A 22,137-nucleotide genomic window follows, 5' to 3' on the forward strand; every position below is an offset into this window, starting at 1 on the left:
TATATATATATATATACATATATATATCGAGAAGAAGAGGGAGAAAAGAAACAGGGGCTGGAAAAGTGTATAAATCGGTGAGACGACGAGGACCAAATGTCGATGGAAGAGATCGCCGAAGAAAAGGGAGAATAGTACGTACGAAGAACTAGTAGTGAAGAGAAAGAGAATGGGTACACGAATGAGTTAGAGGCTATACGTTGTTATCTCTGATAATAAAGCGCAGAAATATGCCCGTTACTTTGATATATATTATAGAGTAATTTAGATAGAAAACCGAATGGCCACCCGTTAATGGGACCAACACGTTCACGACTCGCAGCCAATTCTCCCACTCGCGCGTTCTTCGTATCCTTTCGCCCTTTCCTTTTTTATTTTTTTTCTCTTTCTCGCAAAACACAGCGAGAATCGAACAAACATCACAACTCGGTTCGAGTGGGTTGCCGCTTTCAACGATCGTCCGTTTCGATTTTTTTTTTTTTCCTTTCTTATTTATCCCGACCTAATCTCCTCGTTTATGCGCTTCCCGTCTTTCTTAGTGGCACTTAGTTCATAAACTCGTCGCGATATTTGCTATACGATATTTGAAACGTTTTACGCGCGCGCCATTAGTATCTTCCAGTGATTTCACACGGATGACGGCCACGATTTCATCGTCTTCAAGATAAATCCATATATCTCATCCCAATTCTTTTCCTCTTCTTCCTGGATTCGGTTAAAAATCTTCCTCACGATTTTTCACCTCTGGTCCTCCTCTCGTAATAATAGCTTTATACCGCGGATTCCGCGATCTCGTCGTTTCACCGCTTTGTCGCACCCCTTTCTTTTCCTACCCTTTCGTTGTGCTCGCGGATCGGATAGAAATTCGTTCTCATCGACGACGAAATTTTCGAACGAAAAGAAAAGAAAAGAAACAAAAAAAAAAAAGAGGAGCGAGAAATGGTGCGCAAACAGAGCAAAGGGAGACGACAAAGGGATACGACCGGGGGGTAATAATCGGGGTGGGGTGGGGGGAAAAAGGTAGGGGAGTTTGGATGTTTGGTATTTCCGGTATATATCTAGGCGACGAGAATGTATAACGCTGTATCTCGTGTCCGTCGGCCAGCTACCTCCTCCAAGAGATCGGTCGATCTCTGGGTCGGGTATCAGCCACAGGGTATCACGAAAAAAACGAGACGAAATCCCTGACTATTTTCTAGCTGACTATTCAACCCTGCTGAAGCTGAAGGCGCCCACGTGGACGCGGCACGATCTCCAGGAAGCGATCGAGGCTGTGGTTACTCAGAAGATGCGATTCACCCAGGCGTCCACGAAATACGGGATACCGAAAGGCACATTGTACGACAACATCCTCGGAAAGACGAAGAGGATGATGGTCCTCGAGGAGGCGGGGTTGAACTCGAGCGAGGAAACGGCCGTGCTCGAGTTCTGCTGCGACATCAGCGTCAGCCCGTACAATCGCCGAACGAAAAAATCATTGAACGCGATCCTCAACTTTGTCGAAAAGTTGAGGCGAAAACGTGATCCTAATTTTGTCTTTAACGGCCTCTCTGGTTTCCGTTGGTGGTGGGCTTTCTGTAAAAAGCACTCGATAGTCTCGCTTTACTTCAACGACGAGAACGAGAACGATCAGTGACCTCTCACTCACTCACTCTCTCTCTCTCTCCCCGTGTCATTATTGATTCGCCTCTTTGTAAATCTTTGTGCCTTTTTTTTTTTTTTTTTTTTTTTTGTCCGCGACGATCCTTGAACTTTTTCACTGGAGGTTCACGCTCCACGAAAGTAATGTAACAGGTTCGAAACACCGATTGTCGCAAGTGTTTAAACTGTTTTAAAATGTTTTCGAGCGGCGAAGAAGCGATTACGGGATAGATTCCCCTTTCGATCGATGTTTTTCACATTCCACGCGCATTCCATCCTTTTTGGTTCGCGGACCAAATTTTTTTTCTTCTCCGAAACGTGTCCAAAGTCGCGTGTATCATTCGCAGCGGGACCATAATCATCGTAATAAGTAGTAGCAATAATGATAATGGTAACGTTTATATTGTAGTTAAAGCAATAATAATATATTGCGCCTTATCGCGGTTAACGATTATTCCAGCGATATAAGCAAGTGCCTTTTGCTCGATGTCTTCCACTCCGTGTAGTTTAATAAATTCGATCTTTATTTTTAGTCGCCGCGACTCGAGCCTTCGTCGTCACGAATATATGGTATAGATCGATAAAAGCGTTTCAACTTTTTAATCCTACCAATCAAATGTTATAATATCGTGTATCTTATTCGAATGTGATATCAACGTGAATCTCAAAGTGTACAATCATAATTGTTCTTCGATTTATTCCCACTCTCACGTTTAGAGAGTCAAATATGTACATTTGAGCGGATGGATCTTGTTGTAACATTCCATTTGAAAAGAAAAGAGAGAAAAAAAAAAAAAAAAAAAAAAAGACAAAATTTGTTCGAAAGCATTTATTTTGCGTGTAACGATGAGAGAACGGAGGACGGGCTGTCGTAAAATGATTTTGGCCAGTCGGAATGATATATACTACTACCATGGTATATATCGTATAGATTTTATATTAGAATTTTAAAAGAAAGATTAAAAAAAAAGAAAAAAAAAGATTTCCTTCGTGTTCCACGAAATGATACAATTTTTTTTTTTTTTTTGTACAAGCATTGCTAAGCATAAGCTTCGTACTCTTGCAATGGAACACGTACTAATAAGAAAGCGTAATACAAAGCAAACATTTTGAATTCCGATGCGGATGGTATAGTTACACACTATGGTCCGACGGAACTTTTATAACAACTTGACATTCGCTTATAGCGCGAAGGTGTTGTGGAAGCGAGCAAGTTTGCTCGAGCACAGACTCGAGAACATATGTGTACGTTTATATTCCGTTGAAAATCGTTCGAATTTAGTAACGATACTCTCCATTAGCTAAGGTATTTCAACGTGAATAGCGAAGTAAATTAGCTGCGTAATAAACGGTTGAATGACACCTAGCTGCTCTCTATATTTTTGTATGCAAAAAAAAAAAAAAAAAAAAAATCGCTAGAATATGAGAAATATGCAACTCGAGAACATTGAAATTCTACGCTCACCGAAAACAACTTACACAAAGTGGACAAAATTATAAGACGCTAACATTTAATAAAAAAAAAAAAAAAAGAAAAAAAATATACGTATCATGATGATTGGATATTTTTTATTACTAAAAATATACCAATTTTAAATCGGAGAATCTTTGAATTTTAATATCGTAGGAAATGAAAATTTAGAATTATACGAAGGAGACGAGTAATAGAATGATATTAAACAAAATTTTAAAAAGCGCGCATTTGTGAGCGCAAAAATTTGAATCTTCAAAATAAAAAAGACTCGCTACCAATATTAAAAAAAGATAATTTGAATTTGATAATTTCGTCCAAGTTTGAAATTGTATTTTTTTTTTTTTAAATTCAAAATTCATTATAATATTTATAGATTTATAAATCGTAATATTACAAATAAATATGCAATACTGTTTTCCGAGTGTCCTATAATTTTATCCACTTTGTGTATATCTTCGCATTCTAAACTCCTTTTCGAAACTCTGACGAATTAAAGAAATCGCGGATAATGTCTGGAAAACGTTTGAAACTCGTGAAACATTGCATTCGTAAGCATTCTCCGCAATTAGCGAATAAACGACACTTTCGAGCGCTCGTGTTACACGAGAGGTACAACCTTTTAACGTTTATCGCGTAACACGGGTCAACCCCGTTGCTCAGTTGATAAATATACGATAGCCGCCCTCGCGCGTCGCGGTAATTTTCAAACTGATATTCATGCGTCGTTTCCCTTTAATTGGAACGGAGATCGCGTTAAATCGATCTCGATTACTTTTGTAATTGTATACCACGGTCCTATTGTGCGATCATCGTAGAATACTCCACGAATAAGACACACTTGACGAGATTCCGACAAAAGATTTTACTTGTAGAATTGGTAGTGGCACGACAATACGTTTCGTAATGATGTTTCGCGCCGCGGAAAAATATACAATATGTCAGATACGTAAAGTCTATTATTAAGATGCGAATGAAATTATATTGACAATTGGTCCCGGGAGTATTTCTCGCGAATAATTTTCAATGCGAACGCAGTAGCGAAAAATAAGCTCTCGAGAGTATTTCGGGAAACTTTTATTAATTCTTAATTGTATTTATAATCCATCTTTCGTGGCGCTAATGGCTAGTTGTATGTATCGCGTTTCACGATTGGTGATATCATTATTTCTTCGCTGCGAGCATCTCCGAACATCACGGAGATTCGGAAACGTTAACTTTTGCGTAGGAAGAACGAGATAGGAAGTTGCGTAACCAAGTTGTTTCGATAAGAAAGAACTAAGCGTTTATTCGTCGTTGTCCGATCGTCAGTTAAACCTCTTTGAAAACGAGAAGCCCGACGACTCGGTATTTCGATCGTACACGCGTGCGCGTGCACCGACGCGTGTACCGACGCGCACGCGCGCGTTTCTTTCCAATTAATTGTATTAATCGTCAAATTGGAGGATGCTCAATTAAACCCAATAAGTTAACTATTAAATAATCGTTGCGAATTGAGGCCAGCCGTTCGTGGCGTAGCCGGTATTCGAGTCGTATCATACTCGCGTTCGTTCGCTCGCGTTGCGCATGCGCAAGCGCAGATGCCAAACGGTTGCGCGAGACTGCGATTACCGTGTAACGTTTAAGCAAAATATTTTCTATTAACGATCGAGCTTGTTTCGTTAAGAACTTCTTTCTTTCTCTTTTCTTTCACTCTTTTTTTTTTTCTTCTCTCTCCCTCTTTGTTTTATTCTATATAACGATTGTACGCCAACGATAATACAATCGATACGTTAACGTATACACGACACGTAGTGTTTATTTCCCGCTCCCACATATCCCCGCCGCAACTTGCCTTTCAATACTTTGTTCGCAGGTACGCTACGCCCCAACCAGCTACAAAGGAACCTAAGTACACGATACTCGCACCTTCGCTCGACTTACCTACGTCTGGTTTATTTACCCTATTTATATTGTCGTATGGCTTGTATCGATTTCGTCGAATTCGAATCGTCGTCGCTTTCGAAACGATTCGATTCGATTCAATTTGATTCTTTCAATTCATTTGCATATATTCGTTCGCGCGAATCGACGCGCGTCCGTTTACACGCTCGCGTAACACGGCGAATCAACTTTTCGATCGATCGATTTGAATCGATCGCGTTAACGAAACCGATGAGTCACGAATAACGAAAACGTATATGAAATGGAAAAAAAAAAAAAAAAGAAAAAAGAAAAAAGAGAAAAAAAAAACAGAAAAGAAAAAAAGGAGATAATCGAAAAGTTGATCGTTGATGTTAATTCGCTCCCAGATCTTTATATCACGCGTAATCTTCTCTCCCTTGATCGAACTAATACGACTCGTACTAACGCTCGGCTTTTTCTGTTTTCTCTTTTCCACGGGGGGCGTAAACTAGCAGACAGCTACCAGTATCAGCTGCAATCGATGTGGCAGAAATGTTGGAACACCAATCAGAGCCTGGTCCACAATCTGCGCTTTCGTGAACGTGGCCCGCTCAAATCTTGGCGACCGGAAACGATGGCGGAGGCGATCTTCAGCGTCCTGAAAGAAGGATTGTCCTTGAGTCAGGCAGCTAGGTAAATATATCCCTTTTTTCAACTTACTTTCCAATATACGCAATACGTTCTTTCTACGTTATCCTTTCGTTCATGTCTCTCCCTCCCCCTTCCATAATTTTGAAATCAAAGGAAACCGAATTTCTCGCGTTAAAACGAATCTCGTCGCGCCGCTACTTAATCCGGTCGAATTACATCTGCATGAGACATTTCCCTCCCGTTTAGGGAAGAAGAAAGAAGAATTGAATTATTAGATGGATATTTGCGGCGCGACGAGACAAATTAAACTAAGAAAGTTCATCGGACCGTTGGTTGCAACCAATGGTGGAAATTTTCAATCGATCCCCCTATTATAACGAGGGGGGGAGGGGGAGGGGGAGGGGGAGGGGGGTGGTGGTAAACGATTAACGTCGCAATATTTGCGAGTGCCGTCGTTAAAATCGATCGGTTTAATCACTCGAGACAAAAGTATCACCGGTTTTTCAGTTACCGCCAGTTATTTTTCAACTGGCTAAGCGAAATTAATTCCCGCCACGTTACAGTTTGTTTTGTCGGGGCGAACAATTTGCCGTGAAAGTTTCGAGCGATTCGGTCAAAATGATTTAGTTGCGAGAATCGCGGTTACCACCACGGGCGGTAAACCATGTGTGTCGGATGTAAATGGGTTAAAACAGGGAGAAAACAATTGGCCATTGGGTTCGGCGTGCGGTCGACTTAAGAACTTTTACAGCTTGCTCGTAAAACGCGTATCGTACGCGCGTAATAACGCGTAGTCGTTAAAGGTTCTTTTTCCTTTGTGCGAGCGCGAGTGCGTTTCGATCGGGCAATGTTTCGCGGAACGAACTCGATAATATTTACGAGAATTTTTACGAGAATCGATTTTTTTCTTGACCCGGATTGACCAAGCAAAACGATCTGCAATCGTACCAAGCAATTTAATTCTTCCGATTGTGAGACGCTTCGTGACATTTTGTTACAGGAAATACGACATCCCTTACCCGACGTTCGTGTTGTATGCCAATCGGGTACATAATATGCTAGGTCCGAGCGCCGATGGCGGAGCTGGTAAGTTCACCCATTTTCGTCCCTCAGGAATTTGTCTGAAAAAAGAAGAAGAAAAAAAGAAAATACGTATTAGAAGAATTGTCTCGTTTTATATTTATATCGTATTGGATTGGTGGAAATGTAAATGTGCCGATTTTTATGAGAGCGAAACGCAAATTAATTTATTATTATTATTATTATTATTATTGTTGTTGTTGTTCACGTATATAAAGTAATTTAATCCTTTCGAGACTAATAGAATTTAAGTTTCAAATTAATTTTTATATGAATTTTAGTTCTTTTTTTTTTTTTTTTATTATCGATAAGAGACAAGAATATTTTATCAGAGGTGAAATTTTAATCCCATTATGGAAATTTTCTCAATTTATTGTCTAATAGAAAAATCCGCGTCAAAAGTGTTTCAGATATTTTAGTACGCGTTCGAAATCCTTATAATAATCCGATAAGTTGATATAAATTTTTAAATTATCGAGTAGTTACATTTATATATCAATCTGAACCTGTGACAAGACATTCCTTGTATCATTGTATTCATCGCGAAAAAGAAAAATCCGTCTCGAAAGGATTAAATTATATCGATTAGGAAAGTTGTTAACGTTTACCGATACGTTCACTTTTCAAAGCAAATGGCAAATATTTTTTTGCGGCGATATTGCATTTATATCCCATTTAAATTCATATATAATACATACGAAATGCCACTGAAAACAGATATATTTTACGTTCAACCACGTTTCAACAACGGCTTATTGTTAGTTTACATTGATTTCTAAGTTTAGACGGGAATAGAATATATTTCATACGGATAAAATGAATTTATTATAAATATATATAATGCGTGTTGCACATTTGAAATTGTTTATCTTAGCAAAATCAAAAACCGACATAACTTTCCTACCCAATCCAATATACATAAATTATACGTATATAATAACATTCTCCCGACTCGAATGCGAAATATGTTCGAAAACGATAATAAAACTCGTCGAACAAGTTATACATGATTCTTCGATTCTTCTCTCACTTGTATATAAATATACAATTTTTCCGCAAAAATTGAATCGATTAAAAGAAATACAAAAAAATAGAAATTCGTTTTCACTATCAACTGAATCGAGTCGGAAGTCAAAACATATACACATACATGTCATTAAAATAGGAAAAGATACTTATCGTTTCTCGGTACCGGTCCTCTACAGATCTTCGCCCAAAAGGTAGAGGAAGGCCGCAAAGGATTCTACTAGGCGTTTGGCCGGACGAGCACATTCGCGGGGTGATCCGAGCCGTCGTGTTCCGCGACGGTCATTCCCCGCACATGGTGAAGGAAGAGCCAACTATATATCCTGGTCTGGCGAATTACGCAGCTTGCAACGGTCCGGAAGGCGCGGTCAGTCCCGGAGCGGCAGCCGCGGCCGCGGTTGCCGCAGTCGCTCAAGGTAACAAGACGACCGCCACCAGTTCCAACCCTTCCGCAAAATCCTCTCCCTCCCCCTATCGAAACACAGTAATGACAATAATATTAATAACAATGGAAAAAATTATTCTCGGTGCCCGCCATCGGCGTACAACAGGACTGCGGCATCAAATGTGCAGCATGGTGGCGGCAGCGCACTCGCAACAGCACGACATGATGGCGACAAATCTCTCCACGAACCTGTCCACGAGCCTCACGTCGAATCTGCAGGCGGCGATGCAAGCCAGCCAGCATCACCACAACAACAGCGGGCCTATTATCGGCAGCAACAACGGTGGGCACACCGGTAACTCGCCGTTGAACCTAGGCCTGGGAAGTCCGGGCAGCGGTGGCCCACCCGAGAGCCCGATGGAGAGCCCCCTCGCCAGCCCTCTCGGCCCCCTAATGGATCCCGGCCACATACCAAGCAGCGTGGAAGTCGGAATCGGCGTGAGCGGAATGACCTACAAACCGGCACGAAGCTTCGTCAGCCCGCGGCCGGAGACCCTTTTTCAGGAGGATATCGCGGATCTCGTGAAGAGTCCGCACGGGCTCAAGGACAAGGACAAGATCCCCGTTAAACTCGAGCCGTTGACGGACTCGCGTTGCGAATAGTAAGCAAGGCAGGCTCGAGACAGAACGAGCTAATTGTTGGATCGGCGGAACAGCGTGGTCGTCGTCGTCTCACTTCCATCGCGATCCTCCTAACAGGATTCTGCCATCGTCGCAATCGTCGACGACGCATCGCGCAGAACCGAGTCTACGGGGAGGCGACGCTCGGCTATACGGATTATTCGAAGGTAGACGATTCGCACGGTGATAATCGCCATTTCGTCGAGTCGAGCACCGATTGCGTATCTTCCATCTTTCTCGAACGGTCCGTATTCGGTCGATCATTCGTCCTCGCGACGACACTGCAGTATATATATATATAAGTATATATATAAGTATATATATAAGTATATATATATATACTTATATGCATCAGAGCGATCTCGCCGCGAGATCGTTCGACGAGATTTACAATCAAAAGCGGGGGAGAGAGGGGAAAATGGAGAATTGAGAGGGGGAGTCCCGCGAATCGAGGAAGCGACGACGTTTTAGGGAACGCACACCCGATCGATGCTCGATCCCTCGAATCCCCTCGAATCTCTCGCATACTACGAAACCTCCCTCCTCCGACCGACACCCTCGAGCATCGATCGCGATCGCTCGACCGAGCTCCGCTCGCAGCCTCCAAGGCCGCCTATTTTAAGAGAGAACGTTCCGTAGCTAATCGCTCGATTAGGAACCCGCGACATTCTTCTTTGCGAGGCATCCGGCTGCGCGTCAAAAAAGCGTGATGGACGCGTGGAAGCGAGAGAGAGAGAGAAAGAGAGAGAGAAAGAGAGAGAGAGAGAGAGAGAATGAGAGAATGAGAGAGAGAAAGGGGACGAGAATTCGCGTGCTACACGGACACACGCTACAGTCGAGATTTATATATCTTATGCATATATACCATACGTTTAATATGCCAAATGTATAGTAATTGGTGAGATCTTGTATCACGAGCCAGTATTCCCGCCGCGATTCGAGACGCGGTTTAATATATCGGGGACTCGCCGATTTATTAAGAAACCAACGTCCGTGCATTACTACGGGCGGTGGAGAGCGAATAATAAGATGTAGTTGGCAGCGAGACGCTGCGAAAGGGTGACGACTGGTGAAATTAGGGCGTTCATAGAACGCGGGATCGATTGGAGAAACGTTGCGCTTCCGAAAAAAAGAAAAAAAAAGAAAAAAAAAGAAAAAAAAAAAAGAAAATAAAGAAAAACGGGGGAAAAAAAAGAATCTTACGAGAGCGAAAGAGATGTACAAAATTCTCTTGCGACCGTTCGTCGATTTTTATAAAACGACGACGACTGAATCTCTACGGAATGAAAGAGAAAACGAAAAAAAAAAAGAAAAAAAAAACAAAAAAAAAATATTGTTTGACTAAGTGCGATCGCGTTAGCACGCAAGAAAGAACAAAAAAACCGATTGCTGTACTTTATTAAGTGTAATGATTGCCTTCCTGCCATATTTGGGGTATGCCAAGTATAAAAATTATAAGGTTTAGAGATTAGGAAACGAAGAAAAAAAAAAAAAAAATTAATGACGACTCATTACTACCGCGAAATTCATTGAATTTGGAACAAGAGAAAATGCGTCGATAAATGCGCGAGATTGCCTGTAATATCGTGAACGAATGAGTGAAATTTTTTTGGAAAGAAAAAAATCTGCATGTGTGAACGTGATGTGGATGCGTGCGCGCGCGGATGAATGGATTATTTTCGGAAAGATCGTGCTATTTTTCAAAATTTTACATATTACGCGTACGACTTTTCGCGAAAGAAGACCCTCGATCCTCGACAATCGAAGAACAATACGAGTCGAGTAGCCGTCGAAACAAACCGGCCGTTTCCCTTTTTCGGAATCGTTCAAATTCTGTCCACCGATCGGTATCGTTGTTGCACCGATTGTTGGATTATTAACGCGCGACATTGTCAACTCTCAATAATTAAGCACGGAATTTCATTCAAACGATTCGCGTCTACTCCTCGATCGTTCTTGCCACGAACCGCCGTTCAAGAGATCTCGTGCGACGTCTACGAGCGAGTTCGTATCCGGAGCCTAGTCACCCTAGGAGCAGAAAGAGGGGGAAGACAGTGAGAGAGAGAGAGAGAGAGAGAGAGAGAGAGAGAGAGAGAGAGAGAGAGAGAGAGAATGAGATGGACAGGATGGGGAAGAATGAGAGAGCGAATGGGATAGGAGACAGAGAGAAAGGAGGGAGAGCGTGTGACAGAGAGAACGAAATTTTCTAAACAAAAAAAAAAAAAAAATAAATAAAGCAAATTTTTTAAAGTTGGCACACTGGTTCGAGTGACTCTTTGTAAGTATTAAAAAGTAAATAAAAAAAAAAAAAAGAAAAAAAAAAGAAAAAAAAATTCGAAGTGGCCTTCTGTAAAAGGAAAAGACCATCGCTTTTCGCTTTTGCTCGAGAGAAAAAAAAAGGAAAAAAAAAAAAAAGAAAAAAGAAAGATGGGGGCGTATAGGCTATCCGTCGTGTTATACGTTGTTTAGGCAATCTTTTTAGAAAACGTTGTTCTCGCGCCACTCCCCTATGGAAGCTTTAAACGGTTTGTACGAAAGTTCCGAGAGGAATCGATTAGCAAGTTAATTATCGGCGATTAGAAAATTAAATTCGGGAAAAATCTCTAAAACGCGTTATTCTTGATACAAAAGATTTTTGGATGAAACTAAAAAAAAAAAAAAAAAAAAAAAAAAAAAAAATTCGGTCGACGAGAAAAAAAGTGCCGATCGAGCACGTTTTATTTTTTCGTGAAAATCGGAACGACACGCGAGAGAGCGATCGATTGAGGAAAGGAGGAAAAAAAAAAAAAAAGAAAGAAAAAAAGAAAGAAGAATGATAAATCGCGAATTTAAAAGATTTTATTACGATTTAGGCTTAATGTGTTCAACGAGAAGGTAAATTTGAACGAAACCAGCGGCAGGGTGGAGCAAAAGAAACTCGTGAGTCAAAGCGAGGAGATGGAATTGGAAGAAGAAAGGGAAAAAAAAATATATATATATTCAAAGAGCCGCGAACGAAATTGCGAGAAAGAATTAGCGGAACGATAAAGGGTTAGGGAGAGAGTGTGCGAGAGAAAAGGATGGGGAATGTGAACAGGCGAGAATGTGGAAAAGATTAAAATTAATATTGTATAAAAAAAAAAAAAAGTAGCAAGTGCCTTTCAAACAAAAAAAAAAAAAAAGAATTTTACGTGTCCCGTAGACCGTGACCACTTGTACGTGATGAAAAAATCATTCGAAATTTCACATCACCAAATGAATCATTTCCGACAAAAGTGGAAAAGAAATAGAAGAAACAAAATGAAAGAAAGAAAGAGAGAGGAAAAAGCAAAAAAAAAAAAAAAAAAAAAAAGTACAGATGACAAAGATACAAAGAATTATTTGTGGGGATGTTGCGTAAAACAAAAACTATTACTACTCCTTAGTATGTATACATATTCTCTTCGTCTCGTCTCGAAGTGTTAGCGACGCTGCGCGATTTCTGCGAAGATTAAACAGCACGGTGTTATAGTCGAGGATAGAATCAAAGGAGGAACTCGAATATTTTGCAAAAAGAAGAATAAATAAATAAATAAAATTGTTGGCTTCAATTTTAAAACAATATCGATACCCGTTCTCGATCGATTCGAATCGGATCTGGTTGGGATAGTGAATTTTTTTTTTGTTTTTTTTTTTTTCCCATCGATTACGCAATGTGTCTACGAAACTTTTGTGTGCGTGTAGAGCGAATGTACAAAATCTACAAGCAAACCCGACAAAATTTCTGTTTTGGATCAACCCACCACCGGTAATACCCTGAATGGCATATTCTCGTAAACGTTTCTTTTTGATTCGCTTGTACGAAAGAGAGAGAGAGAGTGAGAGAGTGAGAGAGAGCGAGAGAGAGAGTGAGAGTGAGAAAGAGAAAGAAAGAGACATAGAAAGAGCGAAGAAGGATGGTAAATAGGGGGAAGGGGGGGATGAAAAGTAGGAGAGAAGCGTGTAACTAAATTATCAGAGGGAACGGATATTTCGAGAATCTTTCGTTTGCGCATTTTTGATATATCTGTGAACAGATGAAGAAAAACAAAGATACTTATATTACATACATAAGGTGTAAGTGAACAAAAAAAAAAAAATGCATCTAATACGCTATTATTGATATAGGACACAAAGTAAAGTAAATATATATGAGACAAAAAAAAAAGTATATATATACATAAATTGATATATTGACGCTATAAGATTGCTGCTGGATGCGTTTTACGTTGAAGGAAGATGATGCAGTTTTCCGTTCAAACGTCGTCGAGGACGAAACAAAAGTTCACGGGGAGAATTAAGTTAGACAAAAGTAAGGATCTTAGAGTCGAAGACAAAGTAGCTCTTAGAATTTTTATCGAGGCAACATAAGGACGGACAGGCGTGACGCTAGTATACCACTTTCGAGGAATAAACCTATCCCATTTGTCCTCGTGGCCTGTACTTTACGTTTCACTCGCATATCGATCCATCTCGCTCGTGTTTCCCGCTCTTCTCGATCCATCTTGCGCGTCCATCTTCCCGATTTCTTTGCGAATCCGAGTGGAAAAATGTAACGCGGCCCGGCTAAGATGGATCGAAGGGGTGGAAAGTCTTGCGGAAGATCTTGCGATAGGATCACGAGAATGGGGAGGGGGAGGAAAAACGCGTGGAAAAGTTTGCGAGCGGGACGCGTCAGGCCACGAGGCAACAAACCACAACACTCGGCTGCAATTGCAAACGAAATTTTTAACATTCATTCTAGTTCAAAAATACAGGATCTGAAATGTATTACGTGCACGCGCCGAATCTTTCCTTTATTTTCGCCTTGGCTTCGAGATGTAATGTCTTATTATAATAATGATCGACCCGACATACGCGCCACACGTATACACGAGAAGAAGAGGTTGAGAGAGAGAGAGAGAGAGAGAGAGAGAGAGAGAGAGAGAGAGAGAGAGAGAGAGAAGAAACATTCAAAAGAATCCAAGCAGGCCGTAAGAGTAAAAGCGATAACGAAGCGTAGTAATCCCTGTATCCGCGATTTACGACTAGTTTACAGGATGTAACACGTAACTGCGTTTAACGAAAGGACGTTACGACAGCGGAAGGAACGCGGTCGAAGGACAACGTGGAACGACACGCGTTATTCTGCTGCAGTAACGAACTAAACATTCGAGACTAAACTATAGGTGGCATCCTAATTTACAGAAATTATTAGTCGAACAATAGAACCGCACATTTTTCAGAATCTGATTATTTAATCGTATACACCCAGTCGTGGGGCAATATCCAACGTATGCGTCCACAAATACACGCGCACCCGACCACTTACCTACGCATTTTGAGCGATGTCACACACATACACATACACATATACATATACATATACATATACATATACACGTTACATGACACATGCTCAAGAAAATGTGAAACAAGAGGAAGTTTGAAAGAATTGAAAGGATAAGCGAATAAAGAGTGGAGAGAAAAGATAAAGGGAAGAAGTATATAAGAGAGATAAAATAAATACTAGAAAAGATAAGAGATCCGAGTGAAAAGTGTATAGAAAGAATGTAAACGAGCGAACGAAAAGAGAAATGATTCTTGGAACAAATACACTAAAGAAAAAACACAATATGCTACGCGACAAACAAGCACAATCGCGCGTTCACTGTAAATAGAAGGATGCAACATTATTATACGACAAAGTTCATCTTTATTATCGTAACCTGTAATATATTTATTTGTCCGGTCGTAAAGGTATTTTATGTAATTTAAGATCCGAGCCTCTGTTTCATTTGAATTTGCCGCCATAGTGCGCTAACGAGACATTGGTCGATGTAATACGAGGTAGAAAGGCGTTCTAAAAGGTACGGATAAATATTTTTAAAGACGCTTGCGAATAAAGTTGAGGAGCGCGGATGGCCTCCGACCAATGCCTCGCGAATAATTAGGAGCGAAATCGAAAAGGACCACGTAATGCGCTCTCGCGATCGAAGTTGATCGTAGCAATTTCCGACCAGTTCTTACCTCGAAATTTAGAGAATGTCTCCGAATCGTTATTGCGGTTGTTATATACATGTTTCTATCACTTTTCAACCTCGATCGCGTGAACCTGCGAATTGTGTCTAATTGTCTTCGTTTCAGTTTCTAATCTCGATCGATTCATTCGAAATTGTCGCAGCTTACAATAGAAGACGCTCGCTGTCCAAAAAATGACGATAAACGCAAGTTTCTTTGCAGATGGCGATAGTTTATAGTTACTATTGTTTCTATTTACATTAAAAACAAAGTATTTCTTTTGAGTAGATAGTCGAATTGATTAAACCGACACACTATACGAATAGTTGCGCGCGTGACTTTAAGAAAACGCTCGAAACGTGTGTGTACCCGTGACGAATCGCGAAGCGACGTTTGTTTCCGTTTCCTTCCGAACACCTCAAATACGAGGCTTTGGAAATAGTTTACGTTAGTCACGGATGCAAGCAAAACCTGTCACCCATTACGAATTCCTCTTTTATTTATTACCGATTAGCATGTAAGATGACGTTCTACCAACATATGCTATAATTATAAATACACCTTATATATAGTAGAGTAAGCGTTACATTACCTACCTACCTACCTACCTACCCACCTACCTACCTATCCGTGCTTGACGGGTGAAACAAACAGATGAATCACGCAATCATATATTTAAGTTGCTATTTGGCACGTATACCTAAGTAATATACTAACATAAACAGTATGCAATAATAAATATGAGAAATTAAATAAGATTTTTTTTCACTGAATTGCACATCATACCCATCTCCTAAATTTTTATCATTCGATGCATGTGATGATTTAAATATTATTCTTCATAGAAACATAGTTGCTTCTAATACAGAATAAATGAATTACTACTTCATCACTTCATCAAGGATCTATCATCAAGGTAGCAAAATAAACAATGTTTTTTTCAACGATTGCGTTTCTTTGAAATACTTTTATTTATATTTTATGATAAATGCGAAAAATTAATAATTCAATCTTTCATGAAACGTAGTATTAGCGTTCTGTATACATACAGATGCTAGAATTAATGAAAAAACGAAAACGAAGAAAGATATGAAAAACATTATAAAATGATAAAAAATTTGAACTTTTTTTTTCTAAATGCTTCGTCTTTCTTGTCATATCTTGACAATAATTTTTTGTTATATTATGTGATTTAAAAATATTACCTGTTATTAGAGATAAAATTATACTTTCTGATCAGTTGGTACTTTATTAATTTCTTGTTGTGTAGGAATCTGTGTAGATTGCAAATTCGGCTGATTTTGATTATTTTGCTGTGGCACGTTAATATTTTGTGGTATTTGATTTATTTGCTGTTGTTGCAAATTTGAAACTGGATGTTCATTCTGTTGAATTGGAATTTGTACTTGTTGACCTAAAGATTGACTTAAAGGTTGAACCAAAACTTGTCCTTGATTTTGTTGATTTAGTATAGGTGCAGAGTGTAACTGTTGAACAGGATTTTGTTCTTGAGGTACTTGCACATATTGATATTGTTGATTTGGTATTTGTCTTTGAAACTGTTGTTGTTGAATTTGATCATGAATTTGCTGAGGATTTACAATTTGTGGCTGTTGTTTATATTGTGGATTTTGAAATTGTTGCTGATGCAGAACATTTTGATTTGAATCCACTTGAGGTGGAACTAATCCAGGTGCAACTGGTGCATGTCCATATTGTGATGGAAACTGAAAAATATGAACAGAATTATTGTCACAATCTATTCATTTTAATTTTAATTTTTACTATTTTTATATGCTAAATATAGAATGTAAATTTTTTTATTGTTTCTTTTTATTATATTATTATTATTAATTATTAAAAAAATTTTTTATATTATGTTTTACATTCGCTTTAGATAAAAATATTTTGAAAAGCTAGGGTTACTTACCGGCTCGGATTGTGCCGGTATACTACCTGGGTGTGGTGGTAGCTAATAACAGCAACAAAAAGTGCACAAGCTAATTATTATCGATTACAAAAACACTATAAACAATGCTTCTTTAAAAAAAAAAGATTAAAGTGGATAAAAAATAATCACTAATAACACAATGCATTATTGTACCCTTTGCTATTTGTAAATTTAAAATAATGAAACAAAATACTATTAGTATTATTCAATAGTAAAATATTACATAAATATTTGTCTACTAATACTTTAAAGCAGTTGATACAATTCGTTAATTAATTTTTTGCATAATCATTTTCTTACAAACTATATATTAGATGGATTTAAAAACTGTTATAGCTTTTAAATCAATCACTTTAAACGAACACAAATGTTTCGTAAATATCATTCACAAATTATATAAAATTTAGAAACAGCATTATGCATTTTCAAAATTTTAAAGAAATTTTCCAAAAAAATTAAAAAATTAATAAAAATATGTAATGATTATTTTTAAATAAAAATAAAATGTTCGTTTAAAACATCGGGTTCAAAACAATAAGATTTTCAATAAAACGTACAATTAATTTTTTCTAAATTTATTAGTTCATTCATTTTCATTTCACAAACTAAAGGTGTACATTTAAGCATAAAAAAATCCTAATAAAAATAAGCATGCAAAAGTATGCACAACATATGCATACTTTTAAAAAAGATAACAAATAATCACAATAATTTTTACTATATTAATATACTCACCATTCCTTTAGCAATCATTTTTTGCATCTCTTCTTGTTTGTGTCTTTCAAAAGCTTCAAATTCTTCCTGAGTATAAATTTGTTGTTCATCTAATCCTAGCCATCCTTCATCTTGTTGAAAATCTGGTTTTTTAGTTTGTTCTAAGAATTCTTCATAACTATAAATAATGATATGAAATAAATATAAAATAATCAATTTCATTAAAATATATAAAATACCTAATAAGACCATCTTTATTGAGATCAGCTTCATTGAATACATGTTCTCTCATCCTTTCCATTTCTTCGGCTCGTTTTAAAAAATCATCTTGTGGTGCACCTTGAGCATAAAGTTTATCTAATTCTTTCAAAAATAAAGCTTTAACTTCATCTTGATCCCATACTCCATTACCATCAACATCTTGAATATTAATTATTTATAAATTATTTTAAGACTTAAAATATCACAAAAAAATAATTATAAAAATATATGATACCATGAAAGAAAAAAAATGTTCTAGGATTAAATTCTTCATTTTCCATATGATCTTGTTTTTCCCATACTTCTTCTAATTGTTGTTTACTTCCTGGATGATGTACCTATAAAATAAAAATGAGAAAAAGTAAGATTATTGAATAAAAAAAAATATTAAATATATTTACAGGTACAATAAGCCTTACAGGTTCATGTTTTTTTTGCTTTTCTTTCATTGTTTGCAATTCTTCTTCATACTTTTTTTTTTCTGCATCATTCATTTCTATAATAAAATAAAATATAATGAAAAATTAATATTATCATAACTAAATTATTAAATAATTAATTTTGTAATATTACGTTTTAATTTTTCTCTTTCTTTATATTGTTTTTCCATTTCATGTCGTTTAAATTCCTCTCGTCTCTTTCTATCAGCTTTTGCTAAATCTTTAGTAGTCTATATAAAAGAACAATATATTTATACAACAAGATATTTAATTTATAATTAATAACAAGCCTGATTCTATTTACTAACAGTATATTACCTTAGCAATTAACTTCTTTAGATCTTGAATTTCAAATGTACGTGTATTAGTATGATCTAAATGTTCAGGTATTTTTAAATGATCAACATCTAAACCATTCTTCAATTCATTTTCTTTGGTTGCAAGATGTCTTAATCTTTCTAATTCTTCTCTTTTTATTTCATCCAATCTTGTTCTAACATTACGATTTACAAACTGTAGTTCTTCAGCTATTTTCCCTGTCTAATTAAAAAGGAGATTTATAAATATATATTGCATTAAATCTATTTTTTATATATAATTTGCATGTAATGTCATTTTTTTTTAAATTACACGTATATCTGAATCCAATGCATTTTCCAATTTTGCTTGAAATTCAGGATCACTTTCTAATGCTTGAACAACTTCCATTAAGTACCTACGGTACTCCATGTCTACCTATGTAAAAAACTTTTATTATGACTATTAATAAAATTAAATATTATTGTTTTATTACAAATAATAATATACCACTTCTTCCACATCTTCAACTTCATCATTTTTATCATGATCCTTATCTTTTTTTTGATTAACAGGTGGTGCAACTGACCAATGGATTGTCACACTTATTAGAAGAAATAATAAGAAATATTGCATGTTTCTATAACAAAATATTATATATTACACATATGAAAATAATTAATAATAAAAAAAATTATCAAATTACTAGATTGTATCTTTCGATTTATCGCGTTTTAAAAAATCACGTTAATAAAAAATACGAATTGATGTATGTAAAACACTATACACACAACAGCTGTTACTTAAAAGAGAAAGTTCACCTAATGGAGCATTTACTCAGAAAATGTACTAATTTGATTACATGTTGCAATCATTCTATCAAATGAGAATTAAATATTATAACAATTGATTAGACAAATTAAATATTAAAATTATTTAAAAATACACTGTATTTACTTTATTTACACTTTTCGTAAAAAAAGAAACAATCTTTAATAAAAAAAACTCAAATATAATAATAATAATTAAAAAAAAATAAAGTTGCTAATATTTGTATTTAAAGTCAAACTAATTAAATAAAATCACATGTAAAAAAATATATATAAAAAATTCTTTTCAATATGTTCTTGTTTACCGTTATTTTTTCTTTTTCTTTTTATCTTTCTTTTTTTTTTTTTAATAAAAGTACAAATGTACTTGTAAATTTTCACTGATCACAAATATTCTGACTTAAAAATTAATCAATGAATAATCTTTGGATTTTCTCGTACAAATAACTATAATAATATATTTACATGTGATAATATTAATTGATAAAAGAAAGAACGCGTTTTATATTGTATATTTAACGTATAATATATAAAATAGAAATCTAATAAATATGAATTAGTGAATAAGGAAAATACAGTGACATGTGGTAATAACGTTTGTTTCCAAAATAGATAATGACGTGATTTTAGTTACAGAATTGTTACTGATGCTGGAAAGATAACACACAAATTTTTCACTTGGTTTAATGCTACATGAACTGATTTTCGTAATATAATTAAATGATATTAATCACAATGAAAAGTTTAAAAATACAAACAATTGGCACATGAATGAAAAATACATATATATTAATCAATACCGTTTAGTGAATAATATTGATAATTTCACGATATTTCTTTAACTATCTGAAGACATCTGATATGTAGTATTCATATACATATAAATAATATTACCATAGACAAAATATACAATAGATTTACCATCTAATGTATATTTTGATTCCCACTCTTAATTCTCAGTCTTCTTGCTTCTTTATTATTTTATGTTTTCAACATTACCGACTTTAAATAAAGTACCAACCGATTAAAAACTAATAATTTTATCTCTAATAGGTAATATTTTTAAAGATAATGTGACAAAAAATTAAACAAGATATAACAAGAAAGATGAAGAAATATAAATAAAATTACAACTAATTAAAAAATAAAAAAAATATAAATTTACAAAAATGATATATATAAAGTAAAACACAAATGGAATTTTTATTAAATTGAAATTTTCTTCTATGGATAAAAAATATGAGTATTTTTTAATAATTATGTCATGAACTAAGCCATAGATGAATTACAGAATAGATATGACATCCGTTGTTAATCGATTCAGTAACAGAAAACGAAACAAAAAGCGACATCTTATGGGATTTCGTATTTCACGTTCAGAAATACCAACCTTTCGAAGAAAAAATTTTTAAAATGTTTTTTACGCCCTCTACGATTTACTACGACCATAGAACATAGAAATACAGACAAGAAATACAATAAATGAGATTTCGTATGATATTCTGAAATATTTAAAAAAAAATTAAAATATTTCTTATATGTTATAATCTAACTATATACAAAAAATTAAATTATATAAAAAATACAGAGTAAAATATAGGAAATGCATGAGAAGGAAATGCACGAGAAGGAAATGCAATTCATTCAATCTTTCGCGCCAAAATTTATTTTCATACAAATTCTTCATTTATTGTTGGAAAAGAAGAATTATAAAATAATTAAATTATTGATCATTGTACAGAAAAACAGCACAGAAGACTGAATTTAAAAATAAAATCTAAATTAAAAGACTTTCCATCAATATTTTACATTTTCATCATTATGAAAATGAAAAATAATTAAAAGTACACACATACACACAAAAAAAAAGAAAAAAAAATAAAAAAAATAAGCTTTCCACAAAACACTACACTATTTATTTACAATACATTATTTTATTTAATTAATATCCTTATTTAATTAATATCCTTATTTTTAATTAATATCCTTAATTATGCATGCACTTAATTTTAAATACATTTTTATTTTAACCAATGTTTTTTTTATAGTGCAATTTTTTCTTGTAAAAGATCTTAAAATAAAATTAAATCATCATTAAAACTCTCTAAACATCCTACCTATTTTATCTAGCTCTTTTCTTATTTCTATCTACATAAGAATTAAATATTCCGTTTAACAATCCTGCCTTTCGATAATCTATGAAAAGATTGTTTTCATAATTCATAACAATTTTTAAGAATTTATGATACGATACAAATCATATATGGCCAGGAAGAATGGAAATGAGCTACCTATTGATTATTTATAGGAGTTTAGAGAAGGCAAGTAAGTCAGGATTTTTTTCATTGAAAAATAGGAATATATTTTGGGAATCAGAGTAGGAAAGGCAAAGATTGCCTTTTAGGAAGAACACAATATTAAACACATCACCTATAAATTCTACCAGAAAATATTTTTTTTATTTAAAATAAAAATTAGAAGATTTATCTAATAATGAAAGAAATATTGGAATGAGTTATTCCTTCTGTTTCATTCCATTGAAAGATACCTGAAACAGATAAATAGAACAGAATTAGTAAAATATTAGATAATTAATTTTTAATAAATGAAGATCAAGCATTATTTTAATTCTTTTTTCTCCTACATCTCTTCTATATCTCTCTTATATTACCTCTATTCTTCTTTTATTTATTTTTTTCAATTCATATCTGTAACAATAAACTAAATTACTGGATAGTGATTAAAAAATAATTCTTATCTAAGAAAAGAAAACATTAATTCCTAAAAAAAATCAAAATATCAAAATGTTGTTAGGCAATTCATGATTT

The 22,137-nt window shown here is 35.5% G+C and overlaps 2 protein-coding genes across 5 annotated transcripts in view; one reads left to right on the forward strand and one right to left on the reverse strand.

Moving 5' to 3' along the window:
* LOC122714046 (protein bric-a-brac 2-like) overlaps positions 1–15,572 on the forward strand; it is a 181,669-nt gene extending 166,097 nt beyond the window's left edge. Inside the window, exons 3-6 of one of the 2 annotated variants that reach the window (XM_043935035.1) lie at positions 5,509–5,689; positions 6,648–6,733; positions 7,933–8,169; positions 8,305–15,572. In XM_043935035.1, the coding sequence (XP_043790970.1) occupies positions 5,509–5,689; positions 6,648–6,733; positions 7,933–8,169; positions 8,305–8,801 (1,001 nt within the window). In that variant the 3' untranslated portion in view covers positions 8,802–15,572. The remainder of the gene's footprint in view (positions 1–5,508; positions 5,690–6,647; positions 6,734–7,932; positions 8,170–8,304) is intronic. The other variant, XM_043935036.1, reaches the window with a different exon arrangement.
* Positions 15,573–15,768: 196 nt separating this feature from the next.
* On the reverse strand, positions 15,769–20,135 carry LOC122714047 (nucleobindin-2). 3 transcript variants are annotated; one of them, XM_043935037.1, is made up of 11 exons: positions 20,110–20,135; positions 18,990–19,119; positions 18,813–18,917; positions 18,501–18,722; positions 18,316–18,412; positions 18,162–18,238; positions 17,978–18,080; positions 17,721–17,901; positions 17,503–17,659; positions 16,747–16,788; positions 15,769–16,543 (listed from the first exon to the last, which is right to left on the reverse strand). In XM_043935037.1, exons 2-11 carry the CDS (start codon positions 19,113–19,115, stop codon positions 16,040–16,042), a joined length of 1,614 nt encoding a protein of 537 aa, XP_043790972.1. In that variant the 5' UTR covers positions 19,116–19,119; positions 20,110–20,135; the 3' UTR covers positions 15,769–16,039. The 3 variants fall into 3 exon arrangements, with proteins under 3 accessions (XP_043790972.1, XP_043790973.1, XP_043790974.1); XM_043935038.1 differs by lacking the exon at positions 20,110–20,135 and adding an exon at positions 19,186–19,208; XM_043935039.1 differs by lacking the exon at positions 16,747–16,788.
* Positions 20,136–22,137: the final 2,002 nt, after the last annotated feature.

Source organism: Apis laboriosa, unplaced genomic scaffold, assembly GCF_014066325.1.
Source record: "Apis laboriosa isolate Shangri-la unplaced genomic scaffold, ASM1406632v1 scaffold279_cov145, whole genome shotgun sequence".
Lineage (NCBI taxonomy): Eukaryota > Metazoa > Arthropoda > Insecta > Hymenoptera > Apidae > Apis > Apis laboriosa.